Source organism: Oncorhynchus clarkii, chromosome 6 (genome assembly GCF_045791955.1).
Source record: "Oncorhynchus clarkii lewisi isolate Uvic-CL-2024 chromosome 6, UVic_Ocla_1.0, whole genome shotgun sequence".
In the NCBI taxonomy this organism is placed as follows: domain Eukaryota; kingdom Metazoa; phylum Chordata; class Actinopteri; order Salmoniformes; family Salmonidae; genus Oncorhynchus; species Oncorhynchus clarkii.
The window spans coordinates 46,793,069-46,809,961 of NC_092152.1; the positions used below are offsets into that span (position 1 = coordinate 46,793,069).

Consider the following 16,893-nt stretch of genomic DNA (forward strand, 5'->3'; position numbering starts at 1 on the left):
TTCGCCTTCTGTTCTGTCTCCCTCTCCGGTGGCTTCTACTTCGGGTTCAGATCCTCGCAGCTCTCACCCTCATCAGACCATGAGGCTGCCTGAGGACTGGCCCATTTAACATCGCCAGCTGTCATCATAAGCAGCTCTATGGTGAGAAACGTCTTGTTTCCCAAGGCAAAAACCATGTGCTACCCAGGAGTAAGAGTACAGGACATCACAAGGCTGCTTATGACTGTTCTACAACAGATGCCGGGAGCTGACACTGTCATAGTCCATGTGGGATCAAATTACATCAGGAGGGCTAGCTCAGAACATCTGAAAATGGATTTTAAAGAATTGATTTTAGCATTAAAACCGCCTATAATTGCAGGTCCAGTACCATTGTTGGGCCGCGGGTGTGAAAGATTCAGCAGGCTACTGGCATTACACATCTGGCGGAAATATTACTGTAGCTCTGCTGGAGTTTTATAGATAACTTTGACATCTTCTGGAAGCAGAAGATACTCTACAGGAATGGCGAAGTACATCCAAGTCATCTTGGGTCCTGGAATCTGTCCACTCATTTTGATGCTGCGTTGAAACAATAACTTATCAATGACCCAAAACCAGCTCAGTTAATCCCTACCATTATGACAATGAGTCGTCATAATGCTTCATCAAATGTACATTATCCTAGTGTAGTTGGCAGACACAATGTACAGTGGGGCAAAAAAGTATTTAGTCAGCCACCAATTGTGCAAGTTCTCCCACTTAAAAAGATGAGAGAGGCCTGTAATTTTCATCATAGGTACACTTCAACTATGACAGACAAAATGAGAAGAAAAAAAATCCAGAAAATCACATTACAGGATTTTTAATGAATTTATTTGCAAATTATGGTGGAAAGCCAAAGCTTTTGCGTAGTTGACTACTACATCATGGCTCTGCAGTGTCATCAGCCAAGCCGCTATTCTGCTGTTGTGTACAGCACGCTCATGGATTTGTTGGCTTTTCAGAGAAGTCACAGGCTGGTGACATGTTTCCATGATCACCGTTTGTCCGCCGACAGAACTGGTGAAGTGTTTGACCGCCCAGACTGTCGACACCAGCGCTTTTTCACAGTCTGAGTACTTGAGTTCAGCAGGGTTGAGTGTTTTGCTCGCGTCAGCAACCACACGTTTGTCTTGGTACAACCCAGCACTAAGGCATTGCTTGGAGAAACCAACTTCCAAAAATAACGTCTTGTCTTTGTTTGGGGTATACCAGGCAGGGTGCCTCGCAAAGCAGGTTTTTCAAAGAAGTCACAGATTTGTCGTGAGTGCCATCCCAAATGATGGCACTTCTTTCTGAAGAAGATGGGTCAAAGGCGTTGACAAGTCAGCGTAGTTTTTGATTAATTGACGGGCGTAATTACATACTCCCAAGAAACTGCGCACCTCATGAAGGTTTGTAGGTATTTTGATGTTGTGGACTGCTTGGATTCTGTTAGTAGACTGTGGCAGGATGCCCTCAGCACCCACCAGAAGTCCAATGTAGTTTACCTTGGTCCTGCACCATTGTCCTTTCATATTTGCCAACTTCGCCCCAGCTGCCCCGAGTTGGGTGAGAATGTGGTCCATCTCGTTGAGGTGATGTAACAACGTCTCCCTTCTCATGAGAACGTCGTCCACATAGATTATCGTCCCCATGGAGGCTGCATCTGGCATTGCCTTGTGCACGAAGATGTTGAACTCTGAAGGGGAGTTTGCATACCCGAACGGGCAACGATTGAACGTGAAGAGCTTGTTCGAGAAAGAGAAAGCCAACGTGTTGGTCACGACGGTCAACTGTCATGGCCGACTAGACTATGAAACCAGCTTGTTGAGTTGTCTATAGTCAATGGCGACAGTTACCCGTTGCTTTCAAAACGGGCCACACGAGAGCGCTGTACTTACTGTTACATTCCCTGATTATCTGTTTAGCTAATAGGGAGTTGAAAGTCTCTTGTACCGCTGCGTTCCCCGCAATCAGAATTTTGTATCGTCACACAAACGTAGGAGCTGCTCCGGGGGGCGTAGGAATACGCACCACATGAATACCCATAACACCTCAATCTAGTGAGTCTGTTGACCTGTGTGTGTTAAACAATTCCCGCAACTGATGTTGTTCAGTGTGATTGACAAGTGCGTCAGCTTCCGACAGTAGCTGTAGTACCTGTGCATATGGTTCGGCGATATCGTACAGGTCTTCATCAGGTGGTGACGGCATGTCAACGGTGGGGGAATCATCTGCAGGAGGAGATCCGTTATCGTCCTCTGTGACAATGTGGTATATGAACAGCTGGTTGTCAGAATCTACAGTGCCTTGCGAAAGTATTCGGCCCCCTTGAACTTTGCGACCTTTTGCCACATTTCAGGCTTCAAACATAAAGATATAAAACTGTATTTTTTTGTGAAGAATCAACAACAAGTGGGACACAATCATGAAGTGGAACGACATTTATTGGATATTTCAAACTTTTTTAACAAATCAAAAACTGAAAAATTGGGCGTGCAAAATTATTCAGCCCCCTTAAGTTAATACTTTGTAGTGCCACCTTTTGCTGCGATTACAGCTGTAAGTCGCTTGGGGTATGTCTCTATCAGTTTTGCACATCGAGAGACTGACATTTTTTCCCATTCCTCCTTGCAAAACAGCTCGAGCTCAGTGAGGTTGGATGGAGAGCATTTGTGAACAGCAGTTTTCAGTTCTTTCCACAGATTCTCGATTGGATTCAGGTCTGGACTTTGACTTGGCCTTTCTAACACCTGGATATGTTTATTTTTGAACCATTCCATTGTAGATTTTGCTTTATGTTTTGGATCATTGTTTTGTTGGAAGACAAATCTCCGTCCCAGTCTCAGGTCTTTTGCAGACTCCATCAGGTTTTCTTCCAGAATGGTCCTGTATTTGGCTCCATCCATCTTCCCATCAATTTTAACAATCTTCCCTGTCCCTGCTGAAGAAAAGCAGGCCCAAACCATGATGCTGCCACCACCATGTTTGACAGTGTTCAGGTTGATGAGCTGTGTTGCTTTTACGCCAAACATAACGTTTTGCATTGTTGCCAAAAAGTTCAATTTTGGTTTCATCTGACCAGAGCACCTTCTTCCACATGTTTGGTGTGTCTCCCAGGTGGCTTGTGGCAAACTTTAAACGACACTTTTTATGGATATCTTTAAGAAATGGCTTTCTTCTTGCCACTCTTCCATAAAGGCCAGATTTGTGCAATATACGACTGATTGTTGTCCTATGGACAGAGTCTCCCACCTCAGCTGTAGATCTCTGCAGTTCATCCAGAGTGATCATGGGCCTCTTGGCTGCATCTCTGATCAGTCTTCTCCTTGTATGAGCTGAAAGTTTAGAGGGACGGCCAGGTCTTGGTAGATTTGCAGTGGTCTGATACTCCTTCCATTTCAATATTATCGCTTGCACAGTGCTCCTTGGGATGTTTAAAGCTTGGGAAATCTTTTTGTATCCAAATCCGGCTTTAAACTTCTTCACAACAGTATCTCTGACCTGCCTGGTGTGTTCCTTGTTCTTCATGATGCTCTCTGCGCTTTTAACGGACCTCTGAGACTATCACAGTGCACGGAGACTTGATTACACACCGGTGGATTGTATTTATCATAATTAGTCATTTAGGTCAACATTGGATCATTCAGAGATCCTCACTGAACTTCTGGAGAGAGTTTGCTGCACTGAAAGTAAAGGGGCTGAATAATTTTGCACGCCCAATTTTTCAGTTTTTGATTTGTTAAAAAAGTTTGAAATATCCAATAAATGTCGTTCCCCTTCATGATTGTGTCCCACTTATTGTTGAGTCTTCACAAAAAAATACAGTTTTATATCTTTATGTTTGAAGCCTGAAATGTGGCAAAAGGTCGCAAAGTTCAAGGGGGCCGAATACTTTCGCAAGGCACTGTATATGACATCAGTCAGAAGAATATCTTTTTGATTGATGGACGCTGACTGGATGGCTGACTTTTGTCTGTTTGCAATACATTTAAACAGTGATGAACCATCACCAAATTGACATGCTGAAATTAACACCAACGAGTATTGGAGAGGAACCACTATCACTGCCCGGCCATCCCGAGTTCAACGGGCCAGTCAATTGGGCATTTCTGCAGTATATTAGAGCATGCCAAATTCTTGATGGTAAATACCCATTGTAAGACACTGCAAATGGATAGCCATGCACCTGTTAATCTGAATGGGTTACCAGGAGCACATTTTTGTAATGTTTTTTTTAATGCCTTTAGTGGGTGCAAGGGGTCCATGGCCGAGTAGAGAGCATCCCCCAACCGTGCCCATCCAATAGCGGGCGCCCATGGTCATTTTTGTAATATTGTAGGGCTTCCTTCATGACACTTTTCATGATGTTGCTAGCAGCCACCTGAGTGAGTGCTTGCTTGCTACCAACCGGAACATTACGATAGCCAAGACCAGCAACACAAAGAAACAGACTATACAGCAACAAGTAGTGAGTGAAGTTACAAACAGACTATACAAAGTTAAATGTCTTACCTGTGAATAAATATTTTCCACTCACATAGCTACTTGTAGCCTACTTGGTGCCAACGCCCACGTTACTGACCCAGTATTGTCATTGTCCCCACATTTCTCACTCTTCTGCACCGGATAGCCTGAAGCCACAGGGGTCTTCTCACAGGCTCTATTTCACTATGTGGGAGCATTGCGAACCAAAGGTCGTGATTTTCTTTACCTGGTTACATGTACATTGAACAACACAGCAGCTTTTAAGGCATGTTTTGTTATTTCTGTAAAAAGGAAAATCGACGTCAAAGTTGGTTCTTTTACAATGGGGGTCAATGGTAAAGAATTTTGTAATTCCATTTTATGATGTGAATATCAACTCGGTGTATAGTTTAGGGACTTAACCTTAATCCAGTCGTAAATATAATATAATTATGAACCTAGATTTACAGCGTCTAGATTAGGTCTAATGTAAGAGTAATTTAAACCATGTTGGTGCAACCCACCCTAATAGTGTAGGTTACAGAGCAGATCTAAGGTTGTGCTAATGGTTAAGATTTAGGAAAGGTAACTGATGTTGGATATGTACCACAGGCGGCAGGTGGTACAGGGAGGTGGTAATTAGGGAGGGTGGGCTCATAGTAATGGCTGGAACTGTCACACCCTGACCATAGAGAGCCATTGTTTCTCTATGGTATTGTAGGTCAGGGTGTGACTGGGGTGTTCTAGTTTATTATTTCTATGTGGGGTTCTAGGTTTATTTTCTATGTTGGTGATTTGTATGATTCCCAATTAGAGGCAGCTGGTAATCGTTGTCTCTATTGGGGATCATATTTAAGTAGTGTTTGTTCCCAGCTGTGGGATATTGTATTTTTGTACTTTGAGTTGGTGTATGTAGCACCTCTGTAGTCACGGTTCATTGTTTGTTTCTTGTTTTGTTGTTTTTGTTAAGTTTCACTATTAATAAATGATGTGGAACTCAACATTCGCTGCGCCTTGGTCCGTGTCTCTACAAACAGCCATGACCAGGAACGGATTAAATGGAATCAAACACATGATTTCCATGTGTTTGATACCATTCCATTCACTCCATTCCATAATTTTTCATTTTTATGAGCTGTCCTCCCCTCACCAGCCTCCTGTGATCTATAGATTAGTTGACCTATCCCACTAAGCAGAACTCAGACATGCTGATATAAATAGGCCAGTCTGTGAGACTTGCTGCTGTTTATATTTTTTATAACATCAACATTACAGTTCCTAAAGTAGGGTATGGTTACACTGAGACGCATGATCAATGATGAAATCATATATGACCTAGTCATTGTGCGTTTTTGTTATTCAAAAGTTAAAATAATCTCAACTTCTTTTGGAGTTGCATATGTTCAAAGGTGGACATATTGAACACAAGAACGATGAGCAAAAATCCCAGAACCACACGGGGGGACCTAGTGAATGACCTGCAGAGAGCTGGGACCAAAGTAACAAAGCCTACCATCAGTAACACACTACGCCGCCAGGGACTCAAATCCTGCAGTGCCAGACGTGTCCCCCTGCTTAAGCCAGTACATGTCCAGGCTCGTCTGAAGTTTGCTAGAGAGCATTTGGATAATCCAGAAGAAGATTGGGAGAATGTCATATGGTCAGATGAAACCAAAATATAACTTTTTTGTAAAAACTCAACTCGTCGTTTTTGGAGGACAAAGAATGCTGAGTTGCATCCAAAGAACACCATACCTACTGTGAAGCATGGTTGGTGGAAACATCATGCTTTGGGGCTGTTTTTCTGCAAAGGGACCAGGACGACTGATCAGTGTAAAGGAAAGAATGAATGGGGCCATGTATCATGAGATTTTAAGTGAAAACCTCCTTCCATCAGCAAGGGCATTGAAGATGAAACGTGGCTAGGTCTTTCAGCATGACAATTTTCCCAAACACACCGCCCGGGCAACGAAGGAGTGGCTTCGTAAGAAGCATTTCAAGGTCCTGGAGTGGCCTAGCCAGTCTCAAGATCTCATCCCCATAGAAAATCTTTGGAGGGAGTTGAAAGTCCATGTTGCCCAGCAACAGCCCCAAAACATCACTGCTCTAGAGGAGATCTGCATGGAGGAATGGGCCAAAATACCAGCAAGAGTGTGTGAAAACCTTGTGAAGACTTACAGAAAACGTTTGACCTCTGTCATTGCCAACAAAGGGTATATAACAAAGTATTGAGATAAACTTTTGTTATTGACCAAATACTTTATTTCCACCATAATTTGCAAATAAATTAATTAAAAATCCTACAATGTGATTTTCTGGATTTTTTTTCTAATTTTGTCTGTCATAGTTGAAGTGTACCTATGATGAAAATTACAGACCTCTCTCATATTTTTAAGTGGGAGAACTTGCACAATTGGTGGCTGACTAAATACTTTTTTGCCCCACTGTATGTGTATGTGTACAGCGCGTGGATGCATGTGTGTGTGTGTATGTATATCTCATGCTGGTGTGTGTATGTTCTCTTCCAGGTGGAGTGTCCTAGGTCAGAGTGTTTTGAGTCTCTGTCGGCCATGGAGCTGGCTGAACAGATCACACTACTGGACCACATCGTCTTCAGGAGTATCCCCTATGAGTGAGTCTGTCACCTCATATCCTAAAGTGATGATATCATTTCTTGTGAGGATCTCATATCAGTATGTGTTGTCTCTCTGTCAGGGAGTTCCTGGGGCAGGGCTGGATGAAGGTGGATAAGTCTGAGAGGACTCCCTACATCATGAAGACCAGCCAGCACTTCAATGATGTGAGATTGTGTGTGTGTGTGTCTTTACTTTATTTGGAGGCCTCCCACTGGGCAAAAACTGGGTGAATCAACTTGGTTTCCACATAATTTCAACGCCAAAAATCAATGTCATGACGTTGAATCAACTTGGAAAACTGATTGGACTTGCAAAAAGTCATCAATGTAAGGGCAGTATTTTCCCCCCCAACTTTTAACCTAAATCCAATGACATGGTGACATTTTTTTGTTGATATCTCGTTGAATTCAGGTTAGTTGACAACTGAACCAAATGTAAATCAAAACTAGACGTTGAACTGACGTCTGTGCCCAGTGGGCTATACTTAAAGTGAGTGTGTCTCCTCTTTTCCTCTCTGCTTTCCACCCCCTGTCTCTTTCTCTCCCTTTCTCTCTCTCTCTCTCTGTCTTTTCCCCTTTCACCCTCCTCTAGATGAGTAATCTGGTGGCGTCTCAAATCATGACCCATACTGACGTGGGCTCCAGGGCCAACTCTATTGAAAAATGGGTGGCTGTGGCCGACATCTGCCGCTGCCTCAACAACTACAATGGAGTCTTAGAGATCACCTCAGCTCTGAACCGCAGTGCCATCTACAGGTTGAAGAAGACATGGGCCAAAGTCTGCAAACAGGTGGGAAATTGTTCTAATTCTTTACCCTTCTCCAGAGGTCTGCACTCAATCACTCTCCCTTGCCCTTAGATCTACTAAGCTAACTGTCATGACGTATTATTGTTAATGTGATGACATGCTATTTATCGAATGATTAACTATGTTTAGAATTACGTGATTAAATTAATTAACTCGGTAACCTGGGGCACCACAGGAAACGTTTGTTTAAAGAGGTAACGTTTCATCAGTCTCATTCTGAACGTCGGATAATTCGTAAATCTGCACAAACTCGGGTCTTTCCGTACCACACAAATTGAATTGATTATTTATTTACTAACAAGTTAAATGGTAACATAGGATACACATACACACACACACACAGTCTAGGCTATTGATTAGAACCTAATACAATGGCAACAGGTCCCTAGCGGTCCAACACAATATGACACGTGTTACACAAGATGGAGATTTAAAGAAAGAGAGAGAGAAAGAGAGAAAGTGCATGAGAGAAAAGCACACTTAGATACATTTGTAAACTATGCTTAGGTTAGCTCTAACACCTTGCCCCGAACTGTCACTCTTATGGGTCAGAATGTATTTACATGTTGAAGGTCTCCGTTGGGTATCTCTTTGTGGACCGAGTTCTGCTTAGTGGGATTGGTTTGGCCGACGCCCTTTTCTTTCGATGGCCGAGTCTCCTTCGTTACTGCGTGTAAGTCTCTGATTGTCCACACAATGTTCTTTCTCTTGGTTGTCTGTTGCCTTGCACTTGTTCTGTGAGAGTAGTCTTCTTAGGAGGCTAATCAGCTGTGTTAACGCTCCCAGCTTGGGTAGGAGGGCCGTGTTGATAACCGATGATTTGAAGAGAATAACCGGTTGGTCTTTCTTGAATTCACCTTCTCAGATACAGTACTTAGATACAGTACAGAATCGCTACTCCACCATGAACTTGATTTTTTTTGTCAATCTTGTGTTGTGTTTCAGGGTCACGACTAGTCGTAAACCTCGGCTGCAGCGCGTGGTAAACTTAGTCTGCATGTAAAATTCTTAACTCACATGTTTTATTCCCTCGGGTCTAAAAGGGGCATTTCGGTCTTTATGACGTGCTCTCTGGGTTTCCAGGTATTAGAACAAACCTTGCCTTGTAACGAGCTATGCCCCAGGAAACCCAGAGAACATGTCATGAAGACAGAAACTAAAATCTCGTTTAGACAACTAAAATCACAGATCATCGTTACAAAAACATTCTCTTTGATCTGGATATTTTCTACAAAATGCACAGTATGCAAACATTATGAAAACTGTTCAAGTTACAATGTTTTCATTATAACGTTGTCGTGTAATTTATAATAACATAACAAAAACGACATTCATTTTCATATTCCATCTATCATTGTTACCACCATTTTGGCTGATGAAATATAATGTCCCGAAGTCCATTTATTGCATGTTACAGTTCTGAGGTAGATTCTCCATAAGGCACACACATTCCAGTATGTCACATTAGAGACAAGGAAGGAGTTGGGCTGCTGCCTTATAATTTACGATGGGCGTGTGGTTATAACACCCCCCCCCCCCCCCCCCCCCCCATCAATCCCTCTATACAGTTGAAGTCAGAAGTTTACATACACTTAGGTTAGAGTCATTAAAACTCATTTTTCAACCACTCCATGTAACGGTATTCGTCGTCTGAAGAAGAGGAATCATCGGACCAAAGCTCAGCGTGGTAAGTGTTCATGCTTTCTTTATTAAAACTGAACACTATAAAAAAAATAACAAAGGGAATAACCGAAACAGTCCTGAAAGGTGCAAAAAACTAAACAGAAATGAACTACCCACAAAAACCCTTTGGGAAAAAGCTACCTGTGGTTCCCAATCAGAGACAATGATAGACAGCTGTCCCTGATTGAGAACCATACCCGGACAAAACAAAGAAATACAAAAACATTAAAAAAGGAACATAGAATGCCCACCCGAATCACACCCTGACCAAACCAAAATAGAAAGCCCTAAGGTCAGTTAACAAAGTTAACAAATTTCTTGTTAACAAACGATAGTTTTGGCAAGTCGGTTAGGACATCTACTTTGTGCATGACACAAGTAATTTAAAAAAAAATTGTTCAGAGAGATTATTTCACTTATACAGTGCCTTGCGAAAGTATTCGGCCCCCTTGAACTTTGCGACCTTTTGCCACATTTCAGGCTTCAAACATAAAGATATAAAACTGTATTTTTTTGTGAAGAATCAACAACAAGTGGGACACAATCATGAAGTGGAACGACATTTATTGGATATTTCAAACTTTTTTAACAAATCAAAAACTGAAAAATTGGGCGTGCAAAATTATTCAGCCCCCTTAAGTTAATACTTTGTAGCGGCACCTTTTGCTGCGATTACAGCTGTAAGTCGCTTGGGGTATGTCTCTATCAGTTTTGCACATTGAGAGACTGAAATTTTTTCCCATTCCTCCTTTCAAAACAGCTCGAGCTCAGTGAGGTTGGATGGAGAGCATTTGTGAACAACAGTTTTCAGTTCTTTCCACAGATTCTCGATTGGATTCAGGTCTGGACTTTGACTTGGCCATTCTAACACCTGGATATGTTTATTTTTGAACCATTCCATTGTAGATTTTGCTTTATGTTTTGGATCATTGTCTTGTTGGAAGACAAATCTCCGTCCCAGTCTCAGGTCTTTTGCAGACTCCATCAGGTTTTCTTCCAGAATGGTCCTGTATTTGGCTCCATCCATCTACCCATCAATTTTAACCATCTTCCCTGTCCCTGCTGAAGAAAAGCAGGCCCAAACCATGATGCTGCCACCACCATGTTTGACAGTGGGGATGGTGTGTTCAGCTGTGTTGCTTTTACGCCAAACATAACGTTTTGCATTGTTGCCAAAAAGTTCAATTTTGGTTTCATCTGACCAGAGCACCTTCTTCCACATGTTTGGTGTGTCTCCCAGGTGGCTTGTGGCAAACTTTAAACTACACTTTTTATGGATATCTTTAAGAAATGTCTTTCTTCTTGCCACTCTTCCATAAAGGCCAGATTTGTGCAATATACGACTGATTGTTGTCCTATGGACAGAGTCTCCCACCTCAGCTGTAGATCTCTGCAGTTCATCCAGAGTGATCATGGGCCTCTTGGCTGCATCTCTGATCAGTCTTCTCCTTGTATGAGCTGAAAGTTTAGAGGGACGGCCAGGTCTTGGTAGATTTGCAGTGGTCTGATACTCCTTCCATTTCAATATTATCGCTTGCACAGTGCTCCTTGGGATGTTTAAAGCTTGGGAAATCTTTTTGTATACAAATCCGGCTTTAAACTTCTTCACAACAGTATCTCGGACCTGCCTGGTGTGTTCCTTGTTCTTCATGATGCTCTCTGCGCTTTTGACGGACCTCTGAGACTATCACAGTGCAGGTGCATTTATACGGAGACTTGATTACACACAGGTGGATTATATTTATCATCATTAGTCATTTAGGTCAACATTGGATCATTCAGAGATCCTCACTGAACTTCTGGAGAGAGTTTGCTGCACTGAAAGTAAAGGGGCTGAATAATTTTGCACGCCCAATTTTTCAGTTTTTGATTTGTTAAAAAAGTTTTAAATATCCAATAAATGTCGTTCCACTTCATGATTGTGTCCCACATGTTGTTGATTCTTCACAAAAAAATACAGTTTTATATCTTTATGTTTGAAGCCTGAAATGTGGCAAAAGGTCGCAAAGTTCAAGGGGGCCGAATACTTTCGCAAGGCACTGTATGTATCACAATTCCAGTGGGTCAGAAGTTTACATACACTAAGTTGACTGTGCCTTTAAACAGCTTGGAAAATTCCAGAAAATTATGTCATGGATTTAGAAGCTTCTGATAGGCTAATTGACATCATTTGAGTCAATTGGAGGTGTACCTGTGGATGTATTACAAGCTCTACCTTCAAACTCAGTGCCTCTTTGCTTGACAACATGGGAAGTTTAAAAGAAATCAGTCAAGATCTCAGAAAAAAAATTGTAGACCTCCACAAGTCCGGTTCATCATTTGGGGGAAATTTCCAAACACCCGAAGGTACCACATTCATCTGAACAAACAATTGTATGCAAGTATAAACACCATGGGACCACGCAGCCTTCATAACGCTCAGGATGAAGATGTGTTCTGTCTCCTAGAGATGCACGTACTTTGCTGTGAAAAGTGCAAATCAACCCAGAACAACAGCAAAGGACCTTGTGAAGAAACGGGTACAAACGTATCTATATCCACAGTAAAATGAGTCCTATATCGACACAACCTGAAAGGCTGCTCAGCAAGGAAGAAGCCACTGCTCCAAAACCGCCATATAAAAGCCAGACTACAGTTTGCAACTGCACATGGGGACAAAGATAATACTTTTTGAGAAATGTCCTCTGGTCTGATGAAACAAAAATATAACTGTTTGGCCATAATGACCATCGTTATGTTTCGAGGAAAAAGGGGGAGGCTTGCAAGCCAAAGAACACCATCCCAACCTTGAAGGACAGGAGTGCAGCATCATGTTTTGGGGGTGCTTTGCTCTAGGAGGGACTGGTGCTCTTCACAAAATTGATGGCATCATGAGGGGGGAAATTATGTGCATATATGGAAGCAACATCTCAAGACATCAGTCAGGAAGTTAAAGCTTGGTTGCAAATGGGTCTTCCAAATGGACAATGACCCCAAGCATACATCCAAAGTTGTGGCAAAATTGCTTAAGGACAACAAAGCCAAGGTATTGGAGTGGCCATCACAAAGCCCTGACCTCAATCCTATTGAAAATGTGTAGACAGAACTGAAAAAGCGTGTGCGAGCAAGGAGGCCTGCAAACCTGACTCAGTTACACCAGCTCTGTCGGGAGGAATGGGCCAAAATTCACCCAATGTATTTTGAGAAGTTTGTGAAGGCTACCTGAAACGTTTGACCTAAGTAAAACAATTTAAAGGCCAAATTCTAATTGAGTGTATGTAAACTTCTGACCCACTGGGAATGTGATGAAAGAAATAAAAGCTGAAATAAATCATTCGCTCTACTATTATTCTGACATTTCACATTCTTAAAATAAAGTGGCGATCCTAACTGACCTAAGATTTTTTTAAATTACTATAATTAAATGTCAGGAATTGTGAAAAACTGAGTTTAAATGCATTTGGCTAAAGTGTATGTGAACTTCCGACTTCAACTGTACCTCTCCCTCTCTGCGGGAGGGAGGAATATCTCTGTAGAACCGTGATCCTTTGTAACCTGATCCTCACAGGCCAGTCGTGACACTAACATATTGCAGTTTTTCCAAATGGTCATTAAATTGATCATTTAGCCATTTGATTTTAAATTATATAAACAAATATTTTACAATTATTTGGTAAAACATTGAATTTGGCCTTTACTGCTATTGCCCATATAAATACATTGAATAACACATTTGTACGTGACAAAACAGACAGTCAAAAAATAAATCATATGGAATAAGGTTTTGAAATGTCTGTCCTATATCTGAGCGATATAAGAAAACTCAGGGATAATTTTTTTTTTTAAAAGACGTTTTTATTCAAGGCACTTTTTACCCCCTATACACATTGTGCCATTTTTGCATCCCTGTACGGGGTTAATATCAGACGACTCGCAAACGGTTCGGATTTTACAGACAAGTTTGTGACGATTTATTTTCATGTCCGGATCCTCTCATGTGTAGAAAACACAGCTTTCACAAGCCCCATGTTATGGAATGGGTGCAAGCTTTATATCGGCGGACTACACTACAATAAGGTAAGTCTCTAGCATAAGCACATGGGATGCTGTCCAATATTCAAAATGGTATCACTGTGTGACGCACGGGCACGTCAATCAACTTTATGCATTGGATTGGTGTAAGCATGGCTGGAGGGAGTTCCCACCATATTCCTCACCAACACTGTATTATTTTTAAATCCAGGAAGGGAAGTGTACGAGTGCACACTTCGGGAGAAAGGTAGAGCATTTTAATAATTTTTTTGCTAATAAAGCTTTGTTGAAGATCTGTTCTCAGATCTAATAGCGGTACACGGGGAAAGCTCCCCAGTATCCACTGGGAAGACTGGGTGGAGCTAAACACTTAGGGGTTAGCGAAAGGGGTAGAGGTGAGGGGTTGATTTCAGACCCTTATGAAAGTAGTTTGAGAATGAAACGTTGCTAAATAAGATCCATTCAATTGTTGAAAGCATCAAGAATACAAGTGTGCAAGAGTTTTATTTTTTTGTATTTGTTGATTTCAGACCAGACACATTAAAACATGGTTGTGTTTGGTTTTGACAGACTAAAGCCCTGATGGACAAGCTGCAGAAGACTGTGTCGTCTGAAGGGAGATTCAAAAACCTGAGGGAAACCCTGAAAAAGTGAGACACAAATCTTATTGATGAAAACTTTATTTTCAGTGAGGGAGGTGTGACCCAGAATATTTTGTCCCTAACTCTCTTCTTGTCTCCCTCCTACTTTTCTCTTCCCCAGTTGTAACCCTCCCAGTGTGCCCTACCTGGGTATGTACCTGACTGACCTAGCCTTTATCGAGGAAGGAACACCTAACTTCACTGAGGAGGGCTTGGTCAACTTCTCCAAGATGAGGATGGTAAACACACACACACACACACACACATGCACTCTGTATTTTCTCTCTGCATTGTTGGGAAGGGCCAGTAAAGTAAGAATTTCACTGTTAGTCTACCCCGGTTGTTTACGATGTATGTGACAAATAACATTTTATTTTATTTGACACACATTGTATTCCAATGTGAAATCACTTTCATCCCATAGAATACAGCATGAACAGGTTCAGTGAAGCTGCAGCACTGCTGTTTCCATTGATCTGCTATAGATTTTATTGAGTTCTGAGATATGTGATGAAGAGCTGTGATGAAAATGCTGTGTGTCCTAGATCTCCCACATCATCCGAGAGATCCGCCAGTTCCAGCAGACACCCTACAGGATAGAACACCAGCCTAAGGTACGCCTACTTACTAGACACTTTTTATATTGCCAATGGCTATTTTCCTAGTCTATTTTGCTTGTCTTCAGTGTGTACCCCTTCCCTCTCTCCAGGTGACTCAGTACCTGTTGGACAAGACTCTGATCATGGATGAGGACACTCTCTATGACCTCTCTCTTAAGATAGAGCCCCGCCTACCGGCCTGAGGGACAGTCACTGCGAGCAACGGGACCCTGGCAACCCTGTCCCTCTATGTGGGCAACACGCCTGCATACCTGGGATAATGAACGACAAAGAGAGAGTGGATTATTGAAGAGACAGAGAGAAAAAGAGAGCGAGAGAGAGAGAGAGAATTGAGAAGGAACGTAGGGAGAAAATCCTTGTTGTTTTTAGACGATGATGGGGTGATCTTTTGAATGTGTTTTCTGCGAGGAAGGGTAAACAGGAAGTGAGGTGTCATTGTGTGACCTCATCATCCCTCTCCCAGGGCGTGACATCATTGACGTGAAACATGGTTCTTCTGCCAGCAGATCATATCAGAGTTGGTGGAGATTGTTCAATCTTTGGGAAAATCTCAAATGGCACCCTGTTCCCCATGTAGGACTGCACTATTTAGGGAATAGGTTGCCATTGAGACACTTTTTTGTCTTTGAAATTTTTAAAAGGTGTATCGTAAGGAGATGAAATGTAGCATGTATAGCTCTAAGAGTCTGGACTTGTGTATGTTACGCTGTGCTGCTTTACTGTGCCATGTCCTTGAGCTGAAGCACCCATGCTTTCACACCAAATGGTGATCACTTGACTTTGCATGATCCTAACTGGGGTTTTAGTGTTTATTTGGCCTTGGTCCTGACCCCTGCATGTTAACATGCTTCACTCTCTTTGGTCTCTGAAGACTACACAACCACTATGCATCCCCATCCACCAATCATACATCACTTTATTAGGAGGGTCGGACGGAATCTATGAGGGTAGAGTTTCAAACACACCTGCCGGAATTAACTCATACATTACTACTACTACACATACTAAATGTAACGATACTGGTAAATAGAAAATCCTTTTAAGATTCAGTCTGACTGTGGTAATGAGAAACTAAGTGCTTCAAAATGAATTTTGATTTAGAAACTGGGCGGCAGATACTGTAGCCAACTGGGTGGCAGGTAGCCTAGCGGTTAGTGCTTTGTGCCAGTAACTGAAAGGTCGCTTGTTAGAATACCTTAGCCAACAATCTGTTGATGTTCCCTTGAGCAAGACACTTAACCCTAATTTGCTCCAGGGGCGCCGTACTACTATGGCTGACCTTGTAAAACAACACATTTCACTGCACCGAACAGGTGTATGTGACAATAAAGTAAATAAATAAAAAAAGCTTCATTTGTAATAGTTTACCATTTATGTGCATCGTGTTGTTGAAATTGCTCTTCATAAATACTGAAATATTAATCTACAAACTGGTGACCGGTATCTGAAAGAATACAGTACAATCTGGTACTCCACATTCAGGCAAACGTTTTGATGTCTAATATCTTGTAAGCTCCACTAATTCTGTGGTTTGTCCATTTGAATGATGAGAATTAGACGCTTCAAATGTGCCTTTATTATAGATTTTTTTTCTGTAGGTAGATTCTCAGTCCTCTAAATATTCTAACAACAATACCAATCAATTCAGATGAACAAGTAATATTTCCCCCTCTTAAAATATTTTGCTGTCAAGTTAGCAAATTTCCATCTGTGGCATTCTTTGGTGAAGATTGTAGATCCCTAATAATAATGTATCTGCTCATTCAGATGGTATGGAATCATTGGGTAAATACAGTGCCTTGCGAAAGTATTCGGCCCCCTTGAACTTTGCGACCTTTTGCCACATTTCAGGCTTCAAACATAAAGATATAAAACTGTATTTTTTGTGAAGAATCAACAACAAGTGGGACACAATCATGAAGTGGAACAACATTTATTGGATATTTCAAACTTTTTTAACAAATCAAAAACTGAAAAATTGGGCGTGCAAAATTATTCAGCCCCTTTACTTTCAGTGCAGCAAAC

At 41.8% G+C, this 16,893-nt stretch overlaps 1 protein-coding gene across 1 annotated transcript in view; it reads left to right on the forward strand.

The window, feature by feature from the left end:
- The window catches only part of LOC139411224 (Ras protein-specific guanine nucleotide-releasing factor 2b), a 202,004-nt gene extending 186,399 nt beyond the window's left edge, over positions 1-15,605 (forward strand). Inside the window, exons 23-29 of the mRNA XM_071157235.1 lie at positions 6,999-7,102; positions 7,186-7,270; positions 7,698-7,895; positions 14,178-14,257; positions 14,370-14,487; positions 14,794-14,862; positions 14,958-15,605. Coding sequence (XP_071013336.1) covers positions 6,999-7,102; positions 7,186-7,270; positions 7,698-7,895; positions 14,178-14,257; positions 14,370-14,487; positions 14,794-14,862; positions 14,958-15,050 — 747 coding nt within the window. The 3' untranslated portion in view covers positions 15,051-15,605. The remainder of the gene's footprint in view (positions 1-6,998; positions 7,103-7,185; positions 7,271-7,697; positions 7,896-14,177; positions 14,258-14,369; positions 14,488-14,793; positions 14,863-14,957) is intronic.
- The last annotated feature ends 1,288 nt before the right edge of the window (positions 15,606-16,893 follow it).